The 21603-nt window shown below is 43.6% G+C and overlaps 2 protein-coding genes across 6 annotated transcripts in view; both read right to left on the bottom strand.

Moving 5' to 3' along the window:
• The window catches only part of SPG11 (SPG11 vesicle trafficking associated, spatacsin), an 83230-nt gene extending 74216 nt beyond the window's left edge, over positions 1 to 9014 (bottom strand). For 3 of the 5 annotated variants that reach the window (XM_034661036.1, XM_002913237.4, XM_019801540.2), the window contains exons 1-4: positions 8726 to 9014; positions 5678 to 5862; positions 4469 to 4693; positions 2819 to 3020 (exon numbers count right to left, since the gene is read on the bottom strand). In XM_034661036.1, the coding sequence (XP_034516927.1) occupies positions 2819 to 3020; positions 4469 to 4693; positions 5678 to 5862; positions 8726 to 8979 (866 nt within the window). In that variant the 5' untranslated portion in view covers positions 8980 to 9014. The other 2 variants (XM_034661037.1, XM_034661038.1) reach the window with 2 other exon arrangements.
• Positions 9015 to 10766: 1752 nt separating this feature from the next.
• On the bottom strand, positions 10767 to 20086 carry PATL2 (PAT1 homolog 2). Its single transcript, XM_019802483.2, has 15 exons — positions 19953 to 20086; positions 19693 to 19746; positions 18890 to 19107; positions 17928 to 18008; positions 17074 to 17216; positions 16473 to 16541; positions 16114 to 16255; positions 14695 to 14815; positions 14497 to 14594; positions 14232 to 14285; positions 14000 to 14133; positions 13701 to 13860; positions 13078 to 13218; positions 12192 to 12289; positions 10767 to 11644 (listed from the first exon to the last, which is right to left on the bottom strand). The coding sequence occupies exons 2-15, from the start codon at positions 19733 to 19735 to the stop codon at positions 11491 to 11493; spliced, it is 1656 nt and encodes a 551-aa protein (XP_019658042.1). The 5' UTR covers positions 19736 to 19746; positions 19953 to 20086; the 3' UTR covers positions 10767 to 11490.
• Between the last annotated feature and the right edge of the window lie 1517 nt (positions 20087 to 21603).

Below are 21603 nucleotides of genomic sequence, written 5' to 3'. Positions count from 1 at the left end.
CGAGGAGATGGGTACAGAAAGTGGGGTTGTAACTTAATGTGAGAAACTGAGGGAGCTCTCATTAGATTCTACTTCCTTTATAAAGTAGGAGGCAAAGTCACCCAAGACTTGGGGGTAAAGAATGAGTAGAGACCTGAGGAAAACAGGTTTAAAAACATTGTTGTAGGGGCACCTGGGTAGCTCAATCATTAAGCGTCTGCCTTCGGCCCAGGTCATGATCCCAGCGTCCGGGGATCGAGCCCCTCATCGGGCTCCCTGCTCCGCTATGAGCCTGCTTCTTCCTCTCCCACTCCCTCTGCTTGTGTTCCCTCTCTCGCTGGCTGTCTCTCTGTCAAATAAATAAATAAAATCTTTAAAAACAAAAACAAAACATTGTTGTAAAGAATGGGCTCATGAAAATCATTATAAAATTTCCAGGTAATACTCAGAGACCAGTTAAAGGTAGCAAAAATGAACTTATAGTGCTATCAATTTTCCTTTGTGGTTTTCTCACTAGTGCCTGCTTGCTTGGGTGCAGGGACAGAGAAGGCAGAGTGGCGGGGGGGGGGGAGATTTTGTCAGGCCAAGTGCTACCATAGGGCAGGAGGAAGAGTTTAGGGGGCATGCAAAAAAAAAAAAAAAAAANNAAAAAAAAAAAAAAAAAAAAAGAGAGAGAGTGAAATGAGGGTCAAAATTCATGCTAGAAAGGGAGGGATGTCAAGACAAGAGGGGCCAAGAGAGTGGAAGGTCAACTGACTGGAAATTCCAGTGATGTCAGACAACAAGAAGAGTGGGGGTACTTGAGTAAGTGATGTGGAAAGTTTGGAAGTTGTGGTTGGGAAGTGAGATGTGTAGATTAGTGATTTGGGGGAGGAACAGTTTCAAACAATGACCAAAGCCAGGGTAAGAGCATGGGAGTGGACACCTAAAGTAAAATGGAAGAAAAAGTCACTGACAATGAACTGAAAGAACAAACCATGAGTTTAGCTTCTCAAGGAGCTCACAAACTCTATAGGAAACATGAAAAAATGAGAGAAATAATACAAGACTATACAATTAAGTGCCAAAGTGTAATTCAAAGCAAAAGTGCTATGGAAGTTCAAAAAAGAAAAAATGATAAAAGGAGTATAAAATTACAAGTGGAAGGGGTTTTAGTAAGAAAAGGCCTCATGAGAGAGGTAGATCTTAAAGGATAAAATGAAAAGGAGAGACTAACATTCTGTATTGGGGAAAAAAGCCAAAACCAGGAGTGAAGAAAGAAACACACTTTTAAACTTCAGAGCACACTTAGAAAATAAAATATGCAGTTAACTCCAGAGAAATCATACTAATTAAAAAGCATTCATGTAAATAATAAATAGAGATTACTCATTTAGTTGGGCAGGACAGATCCCTAAATTTAGCGGAAATAAAACACTAGCTCTGACTGATGTTAAAGTAGCTGAGTTCAACGCAATTTGTTCAAAGGAATGTGCCTGATGCCCTCTTCTGAGCTCTCCTCAAGTGTTACCAAAACATCCACAGGAATGGAACCCTACACTCGAGGGTCAGGGTAGCTGAGTAGGCTTTCCTCCCTCCTCACCTATCAAATTATTTTCTAAGGTAGATGATTAGGAGATAAGTCTATATACACAGAGTATGTTTTAGTCAGGAAAAATGGCCTACTGATAAACAAGCACATGATGTGAGAATGTGTTAATCATCCCTGCTTAAAGATTAAAAAAAAAAAAAAGGAAAGCATTAAAAGGCCATTTAAAAAAAATTCACAATTCTGGTAGTTATGTGAAGATGAATGTGTCCTTTCTTGTGATCCAAACAATAAGCAATAAAAGCCATCAAACTGCATTCCCAATTACTCAAGGATTTGTTTATCTCATTCTGATCCTAAGTTAGGATCAGAAATCCTAATGGTTTTGAATGACCCTAAATACTGAAAGTCATAAATGTGGACTAGCCTACTTTTAGATAAGTGATAACGTACAGGCTGGGGTGTCTACTTACACGTCTCATATCATACCTCTCACAAACATTATAAAATCAGAAGTAACTGGAATATCTAAATCAAAAAGAAACACAAAGCAGCATTCAATTTTTACTAATATATTTAGATAGCCATAAATGTGGGTCCTTCAAGGGAAACACCTGAGGAAATCCTGGCTGGAGAAAGCTAGTTTAATATATCTTATCAAAGTCCTTCAAGAGAAAAAGTAATCCCTAAGGCTGCCAGGACCCCGGGCCACATAAGCAGCAATTCTAACACACGGTAAATCCCTTTTTCTCCCACTCTAATGTAGGGCAAAAAGTAGGTAAATAATGTATTAATAGCCAACCGTGCTATTATGTTTTATGTACTTGATTTTTTTTTTAAGATTTTATTTATTTACTTGACAGAGAGAGACAGCCAGTGAGAGAGGGATCACAAGCAGGGGGAGTGGGAGAGGAAGAAGCAGGCTCCCAGTGGAGGAGCCTGATGTGGGCCAGAACGCCGAGATCACTCCCTGAGCTGAAGGCAGACGCTTAACGACTGCGCTACCCAGGCGCCCCATATGTACTTGATTATTTTTAAAACTATGCTTGATAACGTTTTTACTTACATGATATAAGCCATATATAACATACACAAATCAAAATCACAGCTTTGATATACATTAAGAAATAAAAAGGTAGCCAAGGTCATTTGCACAATTTTACAGTAACGACCCCACTAGGTAGTAGCTAGAACACAATCTAGCTGAATAGAGAAATAAAACTGCTTTTAAAAAAAGCTAACAAGTACATTTTTAACCTCTTACAGCTTTAATTATTTACCTCAAATTAGAGAGTGCAATAATTTACATACCTGAAATACAAGTTTAAGTTAAGAGCAACTGCAGAGTTGGAGGAGCCGACAATCACTACAACATCTAGGTCCTGAGACACTTTCAGTGAAGTAAAGGAAGAAATCTTGGCTGGCTCCTGCAGCTGCTCACCATACATGTCTTCTTGGTGAAGTGCTAAATCCACGTGAGCCACATGTGTACCATCCACAATGTCAAAAATGTCTTTGAGTTAGAGTTAAAGAAAATGTCAGTCTTAAGTAAGCCTCACCACTTCAAGCACAGGATGGGATGGAGCTTATAAACCTTCATGGCTGCAACCTTGCAGGGATAGTAACAAAAGGAATACCGGACACCCAGAAAGCCCTCATCACAGTAATCGGAGGACTATGAAGTTGGTGGCCCAATAAACCTGAGAGTTCATTCAGGAATACTTGTTGAAAATCCATTCATTCTGTGCCAGGCCTTTAATGATACCTTGCTAATATTTTCCACTAGTGTTCGACAATGGTGCTGTCCAAGAGAAATACAATGTGAGCTGTATTTGTCACTGTAAATTTTCTAGTAGTCTTATTAAAAAAAAAACAAAAAACCAGTGAACCTAATTTTAGTAATACATTTTATTTAACCCAATATACCCAAGATATTACCATCTCAACATGTAACTGATATAAAAAATTGAGATATCTTACAACCTTTTTTTCATATAAATGTTCAAAATCTGGTATTTTACACTTGTAGCAAATCTCAGTTTAGACACTAAATTTTCATTGGAAATACCTGATCTGTATTTAAACTTCATAAAATTCACATTTGGGAACTTAAATATACTTAGAACTTCTCCAATAATTGAAACAACTATCAGCTTTTAAATTTAAAAAATTAAATTTAAAGTAAAACTAAGAATTCTGCTCCTCAATCACAGCAGCCGATTTCAAGAGCTCAACAGCCACAGAAGCCTAGCGCCTACCATGCTGGACAGCACCATTCTGTAACCTGGCAACAAAAATGAAGTTAATGCAACGTTTTATGACATTTTTACAAAAGAAATTTTAATAAAGGCTATTTTATACCTAAAGTAGAAAAACCATCCCTTTAATTCAGAAATACAAGTTCCAAAATCACGTAAGGGGTCATTTTCCAAGTCTTCAGAACAATTTTGCTAATGATCTATGGATCTGATAGAGACAAAAAAACAAAAAAACTATAATATTTCCAAAACCAAATTAAAAGTGGTTAAGCAAACCCTATGATTCACTAATATGACGGAATCATTAGAGATAAATGGATTATATTTATACATGACAATGAACATATCACACCATAAGCAGTCCTCAAAATCCTTTCTGGAACAAGCACATAATAGATATTTAACAAGCATGTTTTAATAAATGGGTAATATAAAGCATATATAATTTAGAAAAAACACAAATAAGTTGGATGATTATATGGCCATGAAAAAATATGTACATACACTAGAAAATATTTCAATAGAATATAAAGCAATATAGGTGAGTATTTTAAGCTCATGAAGATCTTTTTCCCTGGAAAGTTTTACTGAAAAACTAACCATTCCACCTATATACCAGTCCCTAAAACTAAAAGCCTAAAAAAGGCTCATCCTTCTAGGTATTCCCTTCCCTACATATCCCCATCTTTATTATCAAGGATACAGATCCAGCCTAAACTATTCAAAACAAAAAGAATTCCTCTGCAGAGCTGCATGTCAATAATCCTGTCCACTGCCTGTGCAGGCAAGGGTAACGTGAAACAGTTGAGTACTTCGATCTCAGCACCTCTTTCAGGAAATACAATGTGTAGGACAATACATTTGTTGATGAACAACAGTGATTTGTTATTGTGAAATGACAGAATTTTCAGAGATAATAAGGAAACACCTAGGAAGCAAAAAGAGATTATTTCAAACTCACTGGTCACAATTTCATAGTTGGTAATTTTGATTTTGTAAACACAGCATGAATAGGTGAAACAAAGAAGCAGCACTTTGTCCGATTCTAGGCAGTTAATGCTCATACCCACCCAAGCAAGTGATGACTGGTAGGTAAGTAATAGGATGAATAAAGATAGCCTACAATGTCTCTGTTCATTCTGTTTATAGTCAGGGTCTGATCACAACAGAAGATTTAAAAAACAAAAAACCTACTTCTCTCAGGAACCCCACAAGATCAGATTTTTTTTTTAAAGAAAAAGAAGGGAGGCAGCTGGCAGGCTCCGTCAGAAGAGCACGTGACTCTTGATCTTGGGGTTGTGAGTTCCAGCCCCACATTTGGTGCAGAGAGTACTTAAAAATAAAAAAATCTGAAAAAGAAAAAAAAAAACAAAAAAACGAAGGAACCTTAAAATCAAGGGTGTCTGGTATGCTACTGCCTTAAATACAGAAGCCTGAGTACTTTTATTTCTGTTCCCTGCAGTCCTCAGGATGGGTAACCAGTCTAGATCAGCACTATCCAACAGAAATATTGTCAGGCACAAATGCAAACCACAATGTAATTTTAAATTTTCTAGTAGCTGCACTGAAAAAAGAAACAGGTGAAACAAATTTTTTACATACTATTTATCCCATTACACCCAAAATATCATTTCGACATGTAATTAATACAAAAAACTATTAACGAGACATTTTACTTTTTTATACTAAGTCTTCAAAATCTGGTATGTGTCTGACACTTAGAGGACATCTTAATTCACATTAATCACATTTCAAATGCTCAACAGCCCCACGTGACTAGTGATTACTGTATTGGACAAGGCAAATCTCCCTCCCTGATTTCATCCCTGTAAGAACTTTTCCTGGAATATATATGATTACACAGCAATGTCACAGACTAAAACATGCTGAAAGACCACCTGTAAATACTTACTGATATTTTGATTTTCAATGAGCTTTTGCAATGTCTCCTCACTACAGCTATACAAAATGGTTGCATCACATCTTCCATCTTTCAAATTAAATTCATAGATAAACAGTTCATAATTTTCACTAAGAGCAAGCAGTTTGGGCTTGTCTGTTGGTGAGCTGCTGATATGAGAATCCTCCCATACAAAGCTAAGGAAAAGCATAGATTATTATATTCTATTATCCACAATAATATTTACCCACAACGGTGAGGGTAGAAGGGCAGAAGGAGTAAAGAACAATTCTTTAGTTCACATGGTAGTAGCATTAATTCTACACCCAAGTTAAGGGAATGTACATTGCTCTGGGACCCCCCCCCCCTTTCAGGCCAACAATATAGGAGTGCGTAATGAAAAGAGGGCATGGAGCAATAAACAACGGCTGCTTTTATTGCTTCATCTTAAATCCTGTCCAACGAAATGTTTAAAGGAACAGTCATAAGGATAAGTTTCAACAACCAAATATGTATATTATTGACAAGAGGTGGTACTCACAATTAACAAAATAGGTTTTGCTAACTTAAAGGCTTTCAAAGACTTTTAGAAAGTGACTTTGTATTTATAGACTATGAAGACTCTGAGATGCTATGTTATAGAATAACTCTGTCCAACAATACTTTCCATAATGATGGAAGTGCTCTATATATCTGCACTGTCCAATATAGTAACCAAAAGCCACATGTGGCTACTGAACACTTGAAATGTGAATAGTGCCACTAAGGAAAAATGCAAAATTTATTAAGTCACATGCAGCTAATGGCTACCATGCTGGACAGCTCAGTTACAAAATTATTAAAGTAGTATAATGTCAACACACCAACAATGGCTAACAATGGTGGAAAGAGACTAATGAGTGATGCTACAGCTTCAAATTAAATTAAACTACATTTAAAAAGTAAGGGGGGGGTCGCCTGGGTGGCTCAATTGGTTAAGCAACCAACTATTGATTTCAGCTCAGGTCATGATCTCAGGGTCATGGGATTGGGCTCCTCACTCAGGGGAGTCTGCTTGGAGATTTCTCTCCCTTTCGCTTCCTCCCCTCCCAACACATCCCCACACACAAGGGCTGTCTTCTCTAAAATAAATCTTTAGGGGCGCCCGGGTGGCTCAGACGTTAAGTGTCTGCCTTCGGCTAAGGTCATGATCCCAGGGTCCTGGGATGGAGCCCCATGTTGGGCTCCCTGCTCAGCGGGAAGCCTGCTTCTCCCTCTCCCATTCCCCCTGCTTGTGTTCCCTCTCTGTCAAATAAATAAAATTTAAAAAGAAATAAAATAAATCTTTAAAAAAAATTTAAAAATCAAAATAAAGGGCTCACTTCTGAAAACAATACAATGGAATGAGAGAAAGCTACCATACTGAGAAAGTGTCATCTTTTCTTTTTTCTACAGAATAAATTTTATATCTAAAAAAAAGAAAAAAAATCAGACTTGGTGCTCTAATGTATTTATTAAAGAAAAAAGACTGACATACTTTATATTTCTATCTTTATACCTAAACTGATGATTTTTCATGAGCACCCAATTCCTTACTGTTTACAGTGAAAATCTGGAAGACAACCTGAATGTCGAATATGGAAAAGATTAAACAAATTAAGGTATATTTAAAAGGCAGAATACAGTGACACCATAAGCATCATTAGCATATGGACTATACCATCACATGAGAAGACAGGAAATTTTCAATAAAAATAACTATGCAGTGTACAGTGATTTCAACATATATAAAAAGGACCATATACACTTTGAGATAAGTAAACCCTGAATAATAGAAATTTGTCCTTATTTTTACCCTATGAAGTACTTGAATTAAAATTAAAATCCAATTCAAATAGAAAGTCCTTCCTGATCCTCCTTCAATCTACTAATTTCATGCAGTAGCTTATGGATGCCCTCATATGTGTGTCTTCTGTTAAGTTCTCCAACACCTGAAGAGTTCTCCTTTTCTCTGCCTCATTCCTTTCTTTACAGGACTGTGTCCACAGGTACTTAACACAGTTGAATTAACTAACTTCCCCTATGGAGATATTCTTCCTCTTAGCATCTAGAGATCAGGAGTAAAAGAATACAAACGCCAAACCGATTAAAACACCCGCTTATTTAACAAACCTCTATTGTCAGGCACTGTTACAGAACATGGAAATGCTAAGCTAAAACACCTCTTAACTACTTAATGTTTTTGGAGATGGTTTCTAAACATTTTCTATTATTAAAAGAGGCCGGGGGTGCTGGCTGGCTCAGTTGGAAGAGCAAGACCCTCTTGACCTTCGGTTTGTGAGTTGAGCCCCATGTTGGGTGTAGAGATTACTTAAATAAATAAAACTTCAAAAAAGAGAGAGCCCAAAGACTCAGAGGGCACTCTTAGACTTCATGGCATAAACTAACTCCTGAACGGAGAGTTACAGAAGCGGAAAGTTAATACAGGATAATTTTTTTTTCTGCCTTCCCAAGTCATGCAAGCTTCACATTTAAGAGCTGTCTTAACTCTTTAGAGACTGCTCCTATGTAACAGTTTGCGTGTAATAAATATTTGCTGAGTGAATAAATGAATGGGCAAACTAGACTATCCCTGAAGAAGGCGGCGGGAAGCCCATGTGTAAAGGAAGTCGCTGTTTCAGGCACAAGAAAAAGGTATCAGGATGATTCAAATTAGAGATGACCCCCAGCTGTTATCTTTAAGGGAGTTAACTGAAAGAAGAAAATGGGCAAGTTGCACAGCACCGTAACAATTAACCTACGTTGAATTAATGAAAGAACCCCTACGTTGGGACCTGCTCCGGGTTCACCGAGGCCAGCCGAGGAGCTGGATGCCTCTTCCGCGCCCCGGGAACCGGGAAGCGAGGGTGGGGCTGCAAAGCGAGGAAAAGGTTCCGAGAGGGTACCCGGATCGCATCTGAGGGGTTTCCCGCGGCTGTCATTCCTCTCCCGCTACCTCCACGCCTGGAGGGGAGCACTGAGGCCAGCCGAGCTAAGGCTCCGGACTCCTCCGACACTGCCCATCCCTCCCGCAGCACTTACTGCCGAAAAGGGCCACCGAGGCAGCAGGTACCCCTGCTCCGGCCGCCCGGCGCCAAGGAAAGCACTTGCAGGCTGCCTGCAGCTGTTAGGCTCCCCAGAATCTCCTGCTCTCTGTGCAACTGCGCCCGGGATCCCAGCCGCCCCGTTGCCTCCACAGGGACCGGCACCAACAGCATAGGTAGAACCCGCTCCATGGCTTTAGCGCTACAGGCGCCGCAGCCCGCAGCTCCCCCCGCTGCCTTTTCTGCAGCCATTTTGACTCGGCCATTTCTTCCGGTCACCTGAGCGCAGCTGCATCCTAGGCATGCGCCGTGTAGCCCACCCGCTCGCTGCCTCGTGACTCTCCCAATCTCGGCCGGCCGATTGCATTCCTGGCTTGTGGGAGGCTGGCGCCAATTACTCCAGCAAAGCTACATCTGCCTTTCCTTCAAGCCTGTTTACTTCACTACCTTGAAAGAGTTAAGGGCCAAATTTAGCGGCCTCAGGCACGCTGTAGCAGCTTTACTCACTCCGTGGCATTACCCTCCGCCTTCTTACTCTAAATGTTTTCCCTCTATCGGAACCCGGTTCCTGTCTCCTTTTTCTTTTTCTGTTGTGCTGTTTTTTTCCTTTTACAGGCCCTGTGTGCTACCATGTCTTTGGTAATGGACTGATCCATCGTGAGGGAGTTGACCTGAAAGTTGAAGTCAAGTAATATCCCTTGTAAAGGGCAGGGAAACAGGGAAGTTAAGGGGTGGTGTGGGTAGAGTTCCGGTTTCATTACTAGTCTTTTCTCAAGGAAGTATGATCCAAGGCCTTCAACAGAGCTGGAGAGGAGCCGAGGGGGTGAGGAAAGAGGGGTGGAGGAGGAATTCAGAGAGTTGTCCTAATGAACATCAGTACCTTTCTTAACACAGTCTTTTTCACAATAATTGGGGTCACACAGGTAACCAATAGGCCAACCCCTTCACTTGGGCTCTGATTTACATCCTCTTCTTCTAGGACCTGTAAAATTCTTCTTTCTCCTGCATTTCTTTCTTTCCCTTTATTGGGGTGCTTTATTATGTGAACATGCTATAGTGTCACGCTCAAAAGAAAGCCCCCCTCAACCTACACCAACCACTACCGTCAAATTTTGCTTTCCCTTTAGAAAATTTTTACTTGACTCTTCAACGCCCCCCAACCCATTTTTCCTCATCCCCCCCCCCTTCTTAGACACTGCTGATGGGCTGGATAAAGGTGGTGGCTGTGAACTCTTTCTTCCAAATTTCTTACTTATAAATTTTTCTCTGCTTTCCCTCACCCCTGCTTTTCAATTCTTCCTGAGCTGATGGAATAAACCTCTGAACATTTTTCTCTGCTTTTTTCACTTGTTCCTCTAACACACAGCAGTCAGAATGATCTTCTAAAAAATGAAATCACATTACATTCCCATTTAAAGTTCTGACTTCCCATAGTTAGAATCCCGATTTTTAAATCATGGCTTATAGATCTATACACTGTTTGCCTCTCTCCAACCTCAACACCCTTCCACCTTATCTGTGTATTTCAGCTGCACTTGCCTCCTTTCTGTTCCTGAAACACATTAAGTTCGTTCTTGATTGGCAGCTTTGGGCTCACCCGTGCCTCTACAGGGAGTACTTTCAGCTTAATTGTAACCGCTATTGACAGGCCTTCCTGGACCATTACACTTCAGTCACTTCCCACCCAGTTTTGTTTTCACCAAGGTATTTATCACTACTTGATGTTTTCCATCAGTCCCTGTCTAACCAGAATATAAGCTTCAGAAGAACAGGGAGTTTTCACTGCTCGGTTACCCTACCACCTAAAACGGTGACGCGTTCATAAAAGGGACTCCAGGGACTGATGAATACATGACTTTGCTTGTCAACTTAAACCGAACATTTCATATCCCAAGGGAGTTATTTATAGCAAACTCTATTAGCTTAGCTACTCTTTATTAAAAATGTCAACAATGAAGAAATTTCCAAGGTCATACTTTTGTTAGACATAACAAGGCCTTGTCCCTTTTATTAAGGACAACTTGGGGGCATTCACACATAAGAAAATGGCATTATACCTCCTGAGGACAAGTTTCAACACATCATTCTATTATCTCTGTAATTATGCCTTATGTCATGCCCTGTTAGGCATATCATTCAAGTTTTTAAGGAGAGCATAAGAAATTGTTTTGGGTGAGATCCTCCAGTATATCAAGACATAAGAAATGTCCTGAGTCTCTGGATCCCTGTAGACCTAGCCCATATAGCTAGTGTCTAATGATTAAACTTTTCCCACATATACATATTTCAGAACTGAATCAGTAGACCCAAGCAAGCCTACAAAGAGAACAGATTTTTCACTATAAATCATTCTATTTTCTAAAGTATTTGTGTGATTTGCTTAATATCTGACGCTTTCCAGCAGCTGGTAAATTCTGAGGACAGAAGTGACCTTCATGTCGCTCATGCTTTTGTCTTAGAGTAGCTGTCCCTCAAATATTTCTTGAATTAACAATGAACAATTCAGCTTCTCATATTAATCCTTGTCCTTAAGTAGCTTAGCATGATAAATGAGCAAAGCATCTGGGAGAAAATTAAAAGGTGTGGCTGAAGAAACAGGCTTCAGGATCCTAACTGGAGCAGACTGGTTACTGGGTAAATGCTAGAGTGTCTAGAACTACTTCTAAATACAACTTATCTTCCATATTCTTGCCTTACAAGAACTACATGACAGAATCTAGACAGGGCTTGAACAAGGGGCTAGGACCTTGTTTCTGCCTTCGCTTACTCCATCCTAGCCTCTAGGTGCTGTACTAAGGGTTTGTCCACGTGGTGACAGAACAGAGGAAGAAGGTTGCTGGGGAAGGCTAGGGGTTCTGCCAGAGAGGCTGTTGGCATTTGGGCTATCTCCCAGGCAATCAGAACCACCATGTCAGTCCTGGAGAGCAGAGAAGACAGAAAAACATCAGAGTCTCTGTATTTATGCAGGAAATAGACTCAAGGCCAAAGCTGCTTTTTTTCCACCACCTACTATCACCCTCTGTGCTTGTAACAGTTAGGAGAACATTTGCATATTTTGTATGTGCCAGGCAATGCTTAGTGCTTTACATATCCTTGTATCCCTACATCCCTAGTTTATAGATGAAGTAACAGGCTTAGAGAAGGAAAGTAACATGTCCAAAAGTTGCAATGCTGGTAAATGACAAAGGCAGAATTCCAACTTAGGTCTGTTTGACTCTAAAGCTTGTCCCCCTTAATCATTTCTACTACCTTCTATGGGAAACCAACACTCTAGAGCACTATGGAAAAGGAAGGAAGGAAAAAAAAAATGAAAAGGGAGAACAGCTATAACTGATATTTTTCTCTTCTCTGTTCAACTTCCTCCCCAATACTTGAATATACCACTCAGGTAATATCTCGCCTAGCTCAGCCTTTACATCCCCAAGGGGACTGAAATAGCATTTACAAGGCCTTTAGGATCTTACCAAGCTGTATGATCACTGCTGGGTTCCTCAAGGGAAGACTCCAGGGATACCAGCTGCTCCCCATGACTCAGTAGGGCATAGAGCAAAGATATTCCAAACTGCAAGTAATACAGTATGCAAGGTAAAAGGAGTTCACCAGAGGCATTCCGTGCTTTCCTGGTTCTGCCATTTTCCCAACTAAAAGGGCAGGGTCACATGTAAAAAATGGAGTTCAACCCTTGAAAACTGTCAGATTTTACAATGGCTGGCCAAAGAACTTTCAGACCTTTCGAAGGAAATCCCTGCTCTGAACTTTCCAAAAGATCTTTGTGGAGAGTTGATTAAATGCACACTTGTGGGTTTTACTCTCAGGAATCAGAGTCCATAGATCAAGAAACTGATGCAGGTAGTTTGTGGACCCCACTGAAAGCAGCATTGCTTTAGGCAAAGATCTTCAGAGAGGGGTTCACAAAATAATCCATTGGGGTATCAGAACCTTCACATCTACAGTCTCTTCATTTCAAATATTCTATCTTGTGTTTGTTATGTGCTTAGTATAGTGTTGTTTCCGACTTCTAGACAACCGCATGGGTGATAGGGTTCAGAACTTAGTACACCATCAAAAAAGTTTAGTGACTTCTGCTCTAGACGGCACCATCAGCACCATCGGGGAGCTTGTTAGAAAAGCAAATGCATGGGCCATGCCCCGGGTCTACTAAATGAGACACTCTGGGGGTGAGACCAAGGAACTTGTGTTCAGTAAGCTCTCCAGGTGATCCCAGTGCTCACAAGACACAGAGAAGCACTACAGAGAAGATGGAGAAGGAACATTCCTTTGCTCATTCCTTGACAATAATACCACCTGGAGGTCATCTATGGAAAGAGAAAAGCCTCCCCACTATGTTACCTGGTTCTGAAGCACCAGAGTGACCGGCCGCTCGGAGGAGCCAGGTGGAAAGAGCATTAGCCCCTGAAGTCCTTGGAGGAGTTCATGGAAGGTCAAGTGACCGATACATTTGCCCAGAGGTTTGAATAACATTTGTAGAGCCTGCAAGAAGGTCAGTAAGCACCTCTCTCAGACTCTATTACAACTCCACCTCTACCCCCTCTTCTTGATGACCTGTTTTTGGTACTTTCCTGGTCGGGTTACTTACTAAGCCTATCACCATTCAGGTCTCTCCAACCTTAATACTGGTCCTTCAGTACCCACTTATCTAGGATGCCTTCCCTAAGAAGGGTAGATAGGGGGCTCAACACTTCTCAGGGAGTCCTTATCTTTTCAGACCTCCACAGCCCACTCACACCTGTGCAACCACGTGTCTGTGTTTTTTGGTCATTGTACCTCAAGATGATGAGTTGTCCCTATAGTAGTTGGTTTTGTAACCTCCACACCCAAGGGTGGCAGGTTTGGCACCTCTCCCTGCCCAGCAGTTTCTTGGGCATCTCTGAGGGTGGGGGACAGAGGATGGAGAGGAAGGGTCCCTAACCCATCTACAAAACCGTCCTCTTCTCTCCTCAATGCCATGGTACCTGATCAGCTACATCCCTCCTGACTAGGAGGGGCAAATGGTGGGTGATAGCCAGAAGAAGGCTAACAGCTCGATCCTGGGGCAGGAAAGGGAGCAGTCTTGCCACTAGAGCTTTCCCCTTCCTCACTGAGAGCACCTGCAGGAAGCCATCTGCTGCCTCCCTACACAAGAGAAAGGAGAACATTTTCAGGGCTGTGCATAGAGGGCTCTGGCTACATGCCAGAAAGGGGCAGAAGCAAAGCCCATGTGTTCACTCATCTTTCCCTTCCTGGGCTGGAGATGTGACCTTTCCACACTCACTCCAGATTATTCTGCTCATGTGTCTTTAAGGCCTGGAAGAGCTTCTCAACCTGGTTGCTCTGCTGTTCAGAGTAGCAGGGCTGTGGACGCCCATCCTTCTGGCCCTCCTCTATCTCTAGTAACTGAAGAAACATCTGGGAATTTGAAGGTGGGAAAAGAAGAGGTCAATTTGAGCAATATTCCATTCCCAAGGGTAAATTAGGAACTCATCCTTAAGGAGTTGACATCTCACCTTCTCAATCCGGGACAACACCTGAAGCCTCTGACTGCTTGCAGCTCCTATCTCCTAGGAGAGAGTCCCAGGCCATCAGCCACACCTTCATAGCAGCAGCCCAGGCCTCAGGTGAGCTAGAAATGGAGCTGGAAAGGCTAACAAAAAGTCTGACCACATTTCTTTCTCACTCTTAAGTCACAATCAGATCTGAGCATGAGAGTGCCCCTGTCCTTTCTCCAAAACAGGGGAGATAAGAAGGGTTGTGGGAAGGTAGCATTTCTACCTGCTCTTGGGATCCATGGGGTACAGCATCAATAGCTCGGCGAGGGCTAAAACACGTCGATACAGCTACCTGGCCCAGGGAACCCTCAATTCGAACCACTGCACGAAAAGGAGTCAGGACAAGCATGTTCCCCTCCCCTTTCCACCCTCTGTCCATCCAGATGTCTATCCCAACCCAGCAGGTCAGCCCTGGTCCTACCTGACTCGTAAGCCTCTGCCTTCTGAATGTAAGGCGTTACCAGCTTGAGAGATTCAACCTTGCTCCTTCGCCCAAGTAGCTCTTCATCTGACTGCTTCTTCTCTAGTTTCTGATAATATTCCTGAGAGTCCATGGGATAGAAAAATGTATCCTCATCTTCTGAATTTAGAATTAAAGTTCTCAAGTGCAACCTCTTAATACACCCTTCCCTACAGCATTCATTCCAGAAAGGATCCTGGCCCCTCAGGTCCTTCTGCCAACCACTCTGAAGCATCTTGAATACCCTGGGCCTCACAACATCTGGCTTGGGGTCACCATATTGAGGACTTGAAGAGCTAGACACCACCACCAGATCTGATGAAAAGGCAGAGAGCCAAGTGGAGAGCCAGGAAGCAAACCATGTCAGCATCTGCAACCTTCTTGCATTCCTTCTTCCTCGGATACACACTGCACACTTTTCCTCCCCTCTCCCCCTTTTAGTTTTATGATCCTACCTGTGCTTTCCAAAAATCAGAGTTATCTGATGGCAGGAAGACCATCAGCAGCTTGCAGTACCGAGATAATACTACTGTCAATTGGCCAGTAGCTAATGCACTCTAGGCCAGTTTTATGCTTCTGAAGAATGGCTCAGCAGCTCTAATGTCTTCTTAAAGGAATCTGTAAAATCCCAAGCTAAAATAAAGCCACTGACTGTGAGTCAAACAAGGATTTGAATAAAACTCCTTCATTTAGGAGCAGCGCCAAAAAACCAAGAGCATAAAAATATTTCGCTTTCAGTGATCCAGGCAGGAAGAGTTTTTGAAGCATGGTGGAAAGAAAGGAAGAAATTAATCTAAATAGGAAGAAGATAAAGGTGGGAACCTTGGTAGGGGACTCACGGAGGTTGAAAACAAAGTGGAACACAGCTTAGACAACCCTAAAACCCACAAGCAGACCTTGCCTCATAAATATAAGGAAGATAGGGGGTCCAGGGTAAGGAGTTAAAATGTCTGCCAGCATTTATTCAGTTTAACAGTTTGAATCCCACTATTTATAAAATTCACGTGTTTTATATCTAAAAAAAAGCAAAAAGTAGATGAATGTTTATAACAAAACATTTCTAAGACCCACAGAAGTACACAAAAGTGGAAAAGTCCATATTTTAAGGCTGAGTAAGGGAAATTCTTGGCAAAGGATGAAGACAAAACCTCAGTGTTGGGGGAATTGCAAATAATCCCATTTGTCCAAAGTGTAGGAGAGTAGAGGGGAAGGATCTTGGGATGTCAACTTTAGAAATGTGGCCCCCATCCTGTAGTGATTGCCTCTCCCACCTAACTGAACATGGCTTTTAAGAGCTGGAGAGATGATCCAAGAGGGCCCATGGAGTCCAGGACCATTTAGTGCCAAGGTCAGAGACTAAGAAGAGCACCTGGGGCTCACCTGATAGTAGTAGTCATCCAGGCGGGGGTTCTTACTCTGCAGCTGAACCATCTGTACTTTTATCACCCAGTCTTTCTCTTTTCGGGTCATGAGATTAACATAGGGGTCTGGCTGCTGAGACCAAGGCTTCTTGGCTGGAGGTCTTCAAGCCAGAAAGGAACATTCCTTTAGACCTACCCACCCCCAGACAGTGAGCTTCCCAAGAAGTGGTGAGTAGGGAGAGATGGAACGGAGTACAGAGGTGGGCAACATGGGGAGAGTCTTATTTGTGCAGGGGCTTTGGGGAGACACCCAATCACATGGGGGTATGCAGCATGCAAATGAGCTGCCCCAAAACCTGATGCTTATCTAGGCTTTACCTTGGTGTTCGACTGTATTGCTGCAGCTGCAAGATCCGTTGGTGCTGAGGGTGGAGCTGGGTCAGATGACTAGGAAGACGCAGAAAGAAACTTGGGCTTAGTCAAAGAAAGCACTCAGCAACCTACCCTTCCATCCAATTAGCCTCTAGTAAGCTCAGCTGAACATCTAAGGGAATCCTACCTGTCCATGTGCCTCCCCAAAGTCTGCCGCATGAAACAGCACAACCCTGGCTCAACAGGGCTCACATTCCCCTCCAGGATATATTTTCCTGCAAATCAGCTGCAGGAAATCTTGACACAGTAGAGAGCCATTTGGCCTGGTTGGTGGGAGTTCTGAGTCCTAATCCTGGTTCTGCCATGCTAGCTAACCTCAAGTTTTTTGTTTTTTATTTTTTTAGTCCCCCTGGGCCTCTACTTCTGCCTCTGTGAGGGAGAAGGGACTGGACTCCACTGCACACTTCTCTGACTAGGTTTCTGTAGGTGTTTTTCTGTGGCAGCTGATAGGTGGCCCCCATCCCTCCTCGGCCACTACGTCCTGAAACCTCCAGAGAAGAACTCAGTCTGGGGGAGATGCTGGGGGGCCCGTGCCCTGAACCAGTACCTGAAACTAGGGGGCCATGAGGTTGGAAGGCTGCAGGAGAGAGTTGGGTCTGGCGAGAGAAGTCGAGGTCCAAAGTGCCGTGCTGAAGAGCTGGCACTGGGAAAGGTAGTCCGGAAAGGAACTGGAGAGAGGTAGTCCAGCGTCTGAGAATGGAATTCAGAGGTCTGGGAAAGGGGCAGCTCCACCAACAGAATGCTGCCCCTGTTGCCACATGTGCCTTTCCCACCTTTATATTCTCACCTGCCTTTTCTCCCACAAGAACCTCACCCAACAGAGTTTGTCACCTCCTAGCGAGCAGCTCTTCAGCCCCTGACAAATGTGGGGGCATGTGCTTTTCCTGTCTGGTGAGTCAACACCTGTCTGTCTCTCTTTCTCTCCCTCTCTTCTCTGCGATGGTCTTTTTTTCAGGCTCTTGTGCCTTCAGCTATTGGAGTAATGCTTGTTTGCCTCTTTTTGGACTCCTCTGAAGCCCTCCTCAGAGCTGCAATTGTCTTCTCGTTCTCCCTGCAGGATTTCCTGCAATTCCTCTAGCCCAGGTCATGTTCTCATGACAGTTAATTAAAGGCAGCTGCTCTTTCTAGCACTAAGCTCCGTGCTGCTCCTGTGCTGAAATGTAGGGAGGGGGAAGTAGGGCTCTGGTTTGTCCTTTTCATGGGACGGCCAGTTATCCCAGGACCACCTCTGTCATTTGCCAAGTGTCCCTACATTATGGGTGTCTCCCACCTCCCATACCTACACTTCACTTGGGGTCCTTCATCGCCAGAGCAAGGTCAAGAGCAGACTAAGGGACGCTCCATGTGCTCCTTCTCCACACATCATTACTTTCTCACAGGATGGAGATTGAAGGGACTCACCTGCCACACAAAGTGCAAGGAAGCAGGGGACATCCCCAGTACACCAGAGGCCTTGATTCCAGAGGAGTTGAGAAGGCCTCTCTGGAATGGGAGGGAGGAAAACAGGCTTGAATGAGTGCTGAGGTGTCTTCTATAGTCATCAGTGTTCCATTGGGTATGGAGCGCAGGAAGGCCAACCACTGCCAATATCTGAGACCATGGTAGCCTGGCCCTCCCTTGTAATAAAAAAGTCAACCAGGTTAGGACCTTCCTGCTTTCTTTGAGGGGAAGCAAGACTGGTATCTCAGGAATAGGTTGAGGGAGACTGATTTCATTTCTTTCTTTTTTTTTTTTTTTTAAGGTTGTTTATTTATTTGACAGAGAACGCACAAGCAGGGGGAGTGGCAGGCAGAGGTAGAGGGAGAAGCAGGTGCCCCGCTGAGCAGGGAGCCTGATGACAGAGGTGGGGCTCAATCCCAGGACCCTGGGATCAAGATCTGAGCTGAGGGCAGATGCCTTACCGACTGAGCCACCCAGGCACCCTATGATTTCATTTCTATATAGGAATCCTGCCTCTCTCCACTGGTTGTGGGACTCCGAGGGAATAAATATCAGGAATGAACTGCTGAGACACAGGGGCCCAAGGTCAAAGATGACTCACCTTTAGTACCAGGAGCTCAACCAGCGCCTATGAGCTATGCACAACCCTGCTAGGACCTGGTTTTTAAGGTGAAGACAGCATCAGAAACTAAGTGAAAGATAGGAAGAAAGAGGGAAGGAAGGAGACAGTCTCTACTCAGGTTCAAGCCTGAAATAGTAATTGTTAACCCAGAACCTGTCTTAGGTGTGGAGGTCGCGTAGTCACGGCCAAATGGTTAAGGTGGCGGACTAGAAAGGAGCGGAGGAGAGAAGGGTATTTAACAACCGTCTGTAAGCTGCAGAGAGTTCAGGCCAACTGTACCCCGCCCCCCCGGCTCCCGTACCTGGGTGTTCTGGATAGCACTGAGGACAGCTGGGTCCCCGAGATCATGCTCTTCCTCCTCCACCTCGTCCTCCTCTTCCCCCTCTGGCTCTGGAGCTAGATCTGGATCCAGATCCTCCCCCTCGTCCTCCTCTTCCCCCAGTTGGGAGGCAGACGCCAGCTCCTCCTCAGGAGCCAAGGGGCTACAGGACTTGCTTGGGCCTTGGTTTAAGTAGGGGCCTGAGGAGTAGATGGGGACTCAGGTGTGAGGAGTCTCGTCTAGAGAGGCTGCTTCTCAGTAACCCTTCCGTTCATAAGTCATCTCCAACACCGCCTTCAGTCTCCCCTCTTGTTACCCCTAACCCCCACCCCCTAACTAGAGCAAACGGAACCTGGCAGGTGCCGAACACATTTGCCTTCCATATCTCTTCAATTGCCTCATTAGGTACCACCCCAGGCTTCTCTACTTGCTCTCCCCCACCTAACAGCCCTCTCGGTGCCTCTTTAACTAATCCAGTCCCAGGTGCCAGGACTCACTGCAATTGAAGCCTACTGTGCACCTGATACTTCACATGTATGTGTCCATTTAACTCTCTGAGCAGTCCTGCAAGGCTGGTAGTGATCATTTCCCCATGAAGCGGAGGAAAATAGGGCCCAGAAACGTGACCTCGGTCACCAGTGTGATGTAGTTAGCGAGTCCAAGAGTTTGGAAATCACTCGCAGTAGTTCTGGACACCCAGGCCCACATCCGTCCACTGAACCATACCAGCAAGTCTCTGCACCCCAAGGCTTTTCATCCAGATTCCACAGCCTAATGAGCAATACCTTCAAGACATTTCATCTTTGCAGGCTGGCAGGCTTCCACCATGTCTGTTTCTTCTGGTGAGAAAACACTGTCAGCCTCTGGAAGGTAAATCTGAGACAGGAAAGAAACCCAGAGACACCACTCTCCTCGGTAATGATAGCATGGCCTAAACAGCCATGATCTCTCCCCAGCAAGGTTGCCAGAGGAGTATTGGCCCAGGGTCTCCAGGAACAGGACCCTGGACTCTCAGACTGCCCAAAGCCCCACCCTTTGCCCTCACCAGCCCAGCTGCAGGGAGCTGTCCTGCCAAGGGACAGAGCTCAGAGTTGGAGAAGTTCTTCCACACAGATACACACAGCACCTCAACAGCAGCTGCCCTGCTGCCGGCACCCACCGCCTGACTGCTGCTGTCCTTTCTGCTTAGTTTAGCCAAGCAGCCTAGGCCGGGTCTGATTTGCTGCCCCCGTCTTTAAGAGTCCCAGCCCCTCCTCCGCTGCCCCCTTAAAGGGCCAACATCCCCCAACCGCTGCATCTTGATAGAAATATGAGAATATAATCTAATGATAAAGACAACTCTTGCAAGGGTAAGAGAAGTAAACTGCATTTTTAACCCCCCAAGGGTACAGTTTATGGGAATTGGTATTTGGGAGCAGATTTTTTTTTTTTTAAAGACCCTGTTTTCCACACCCTTCCCAGGAGCTTTATGAAGCTACATTCCCTTCAGTCCCTAGGTTTTGCTCCATCACAATTGGATAGGAAAGCCCTGGGCGGATCCTGAGGTTTGCTAGCAACCAAGATCTCAGCACTTGGGCAGTGCACCTGGGGGTTCTCGCCCTTCACGGTGTCCCATGAGTTAGGTCTGCTGCCCAGCTCTGATGACAGACCCCTGTGAATTTAGAAGCCAGACCTTCAAGGCTAAAACCCTTTTGCGTGAGTTACACAGACAATCTTATATCTTCTTGGCTATTCTAATGGAAAACTGGTTCAAAAGCTCAGGAGTGAAAAGGCAAGACAACAACAAAGGCGAGAATATGGGTACAGCTGGCAGGCAAAAACCTAAGACCCACCTGAGCCTCAGTGAACCCCTGAGTGATCCTGGGTTCTGCGCCCACATCCTGTGTTTAAATGAACTCCACATGACTTTGTAGAATTTCTGAATAAAAATTAAAATGAAGCTAATTTCTCTGTATCAGAAATGCTAGTTAGGGCCCTATTGTCATGGTTATAGGATCGTGGTTCTTGGTGCCTCTAAAGAAAAATTTTGTTTCAAAAGTTTTGCTGTATGTCAGAATGATATGAGTGAGGGGAGAAAATTTAGTAGCTTAAGTTTAAGTTACTGAAAAACTTTTCAAGTATCTGAATTGGGTTCAGATCTTTTTTGGTAATGTCATTCAGCTGTTTTTCTCAAGAATTTCCTGATAGCTTACTTTGGTATTATTAATAAAAGGACCAAATGGTGAATTTCAGGGTACCAGAAGTGATTTATTAGATTGTTGTAGAGACCAGGTCTTAGGGAGAGCCACTTGCTGCATTCACAGCGTAAAAATATCAGGACGTGTTCATTCTTAGAAACAAAATCCCTTTCTTGTTTTTGTTTCTCATTTTAATTGCCCTTTATCTCTCTCCTACCAATGAACCAAATTTCTCCACTTTCTCGACTCACATTGTTCCTTCAACCATTGCTCTCTGCCTTTTGACTCCATCATAAGGAGGGCACCAGGGGGCAGACGAGTCCACGAGCTCCTCAAACTTTTCTATGGACAATTTGTCAACCGCATGTTAGTATGCTGCAAACACACTCTCAAGACAAATCTACCCTCAGTTCTACCCAGATGCCACCCCTAACCACTTCTTGGATTAAAACAAATCTGGAACTACCATTACCCATCACCCCTCAGAAACTATTCACAGTTACCAATGATTTTTTAACT

Source organism: Ailuropoda melanoleuca, chromosome 5 (genome assembly GCF_002007445.2).
Source record: "Ailuropoda melanoleuca isolate Jingjing chromosome 5, ASM200744v2, whole genome shotgun sequence".
Taxonomy (NCBI): domain Eukaryota; kingdom Metazoa; phylum Chordata; class Mammalia; order Carnivora; family Ursidae; genus Ailuropoda; species Ailuropoda melanoleuca.
The sequence above is the reverse complement of the archived record's forward strand: the minus strand, read 5'-3'. Positions and strand labels throughout refer to the sequence as shown.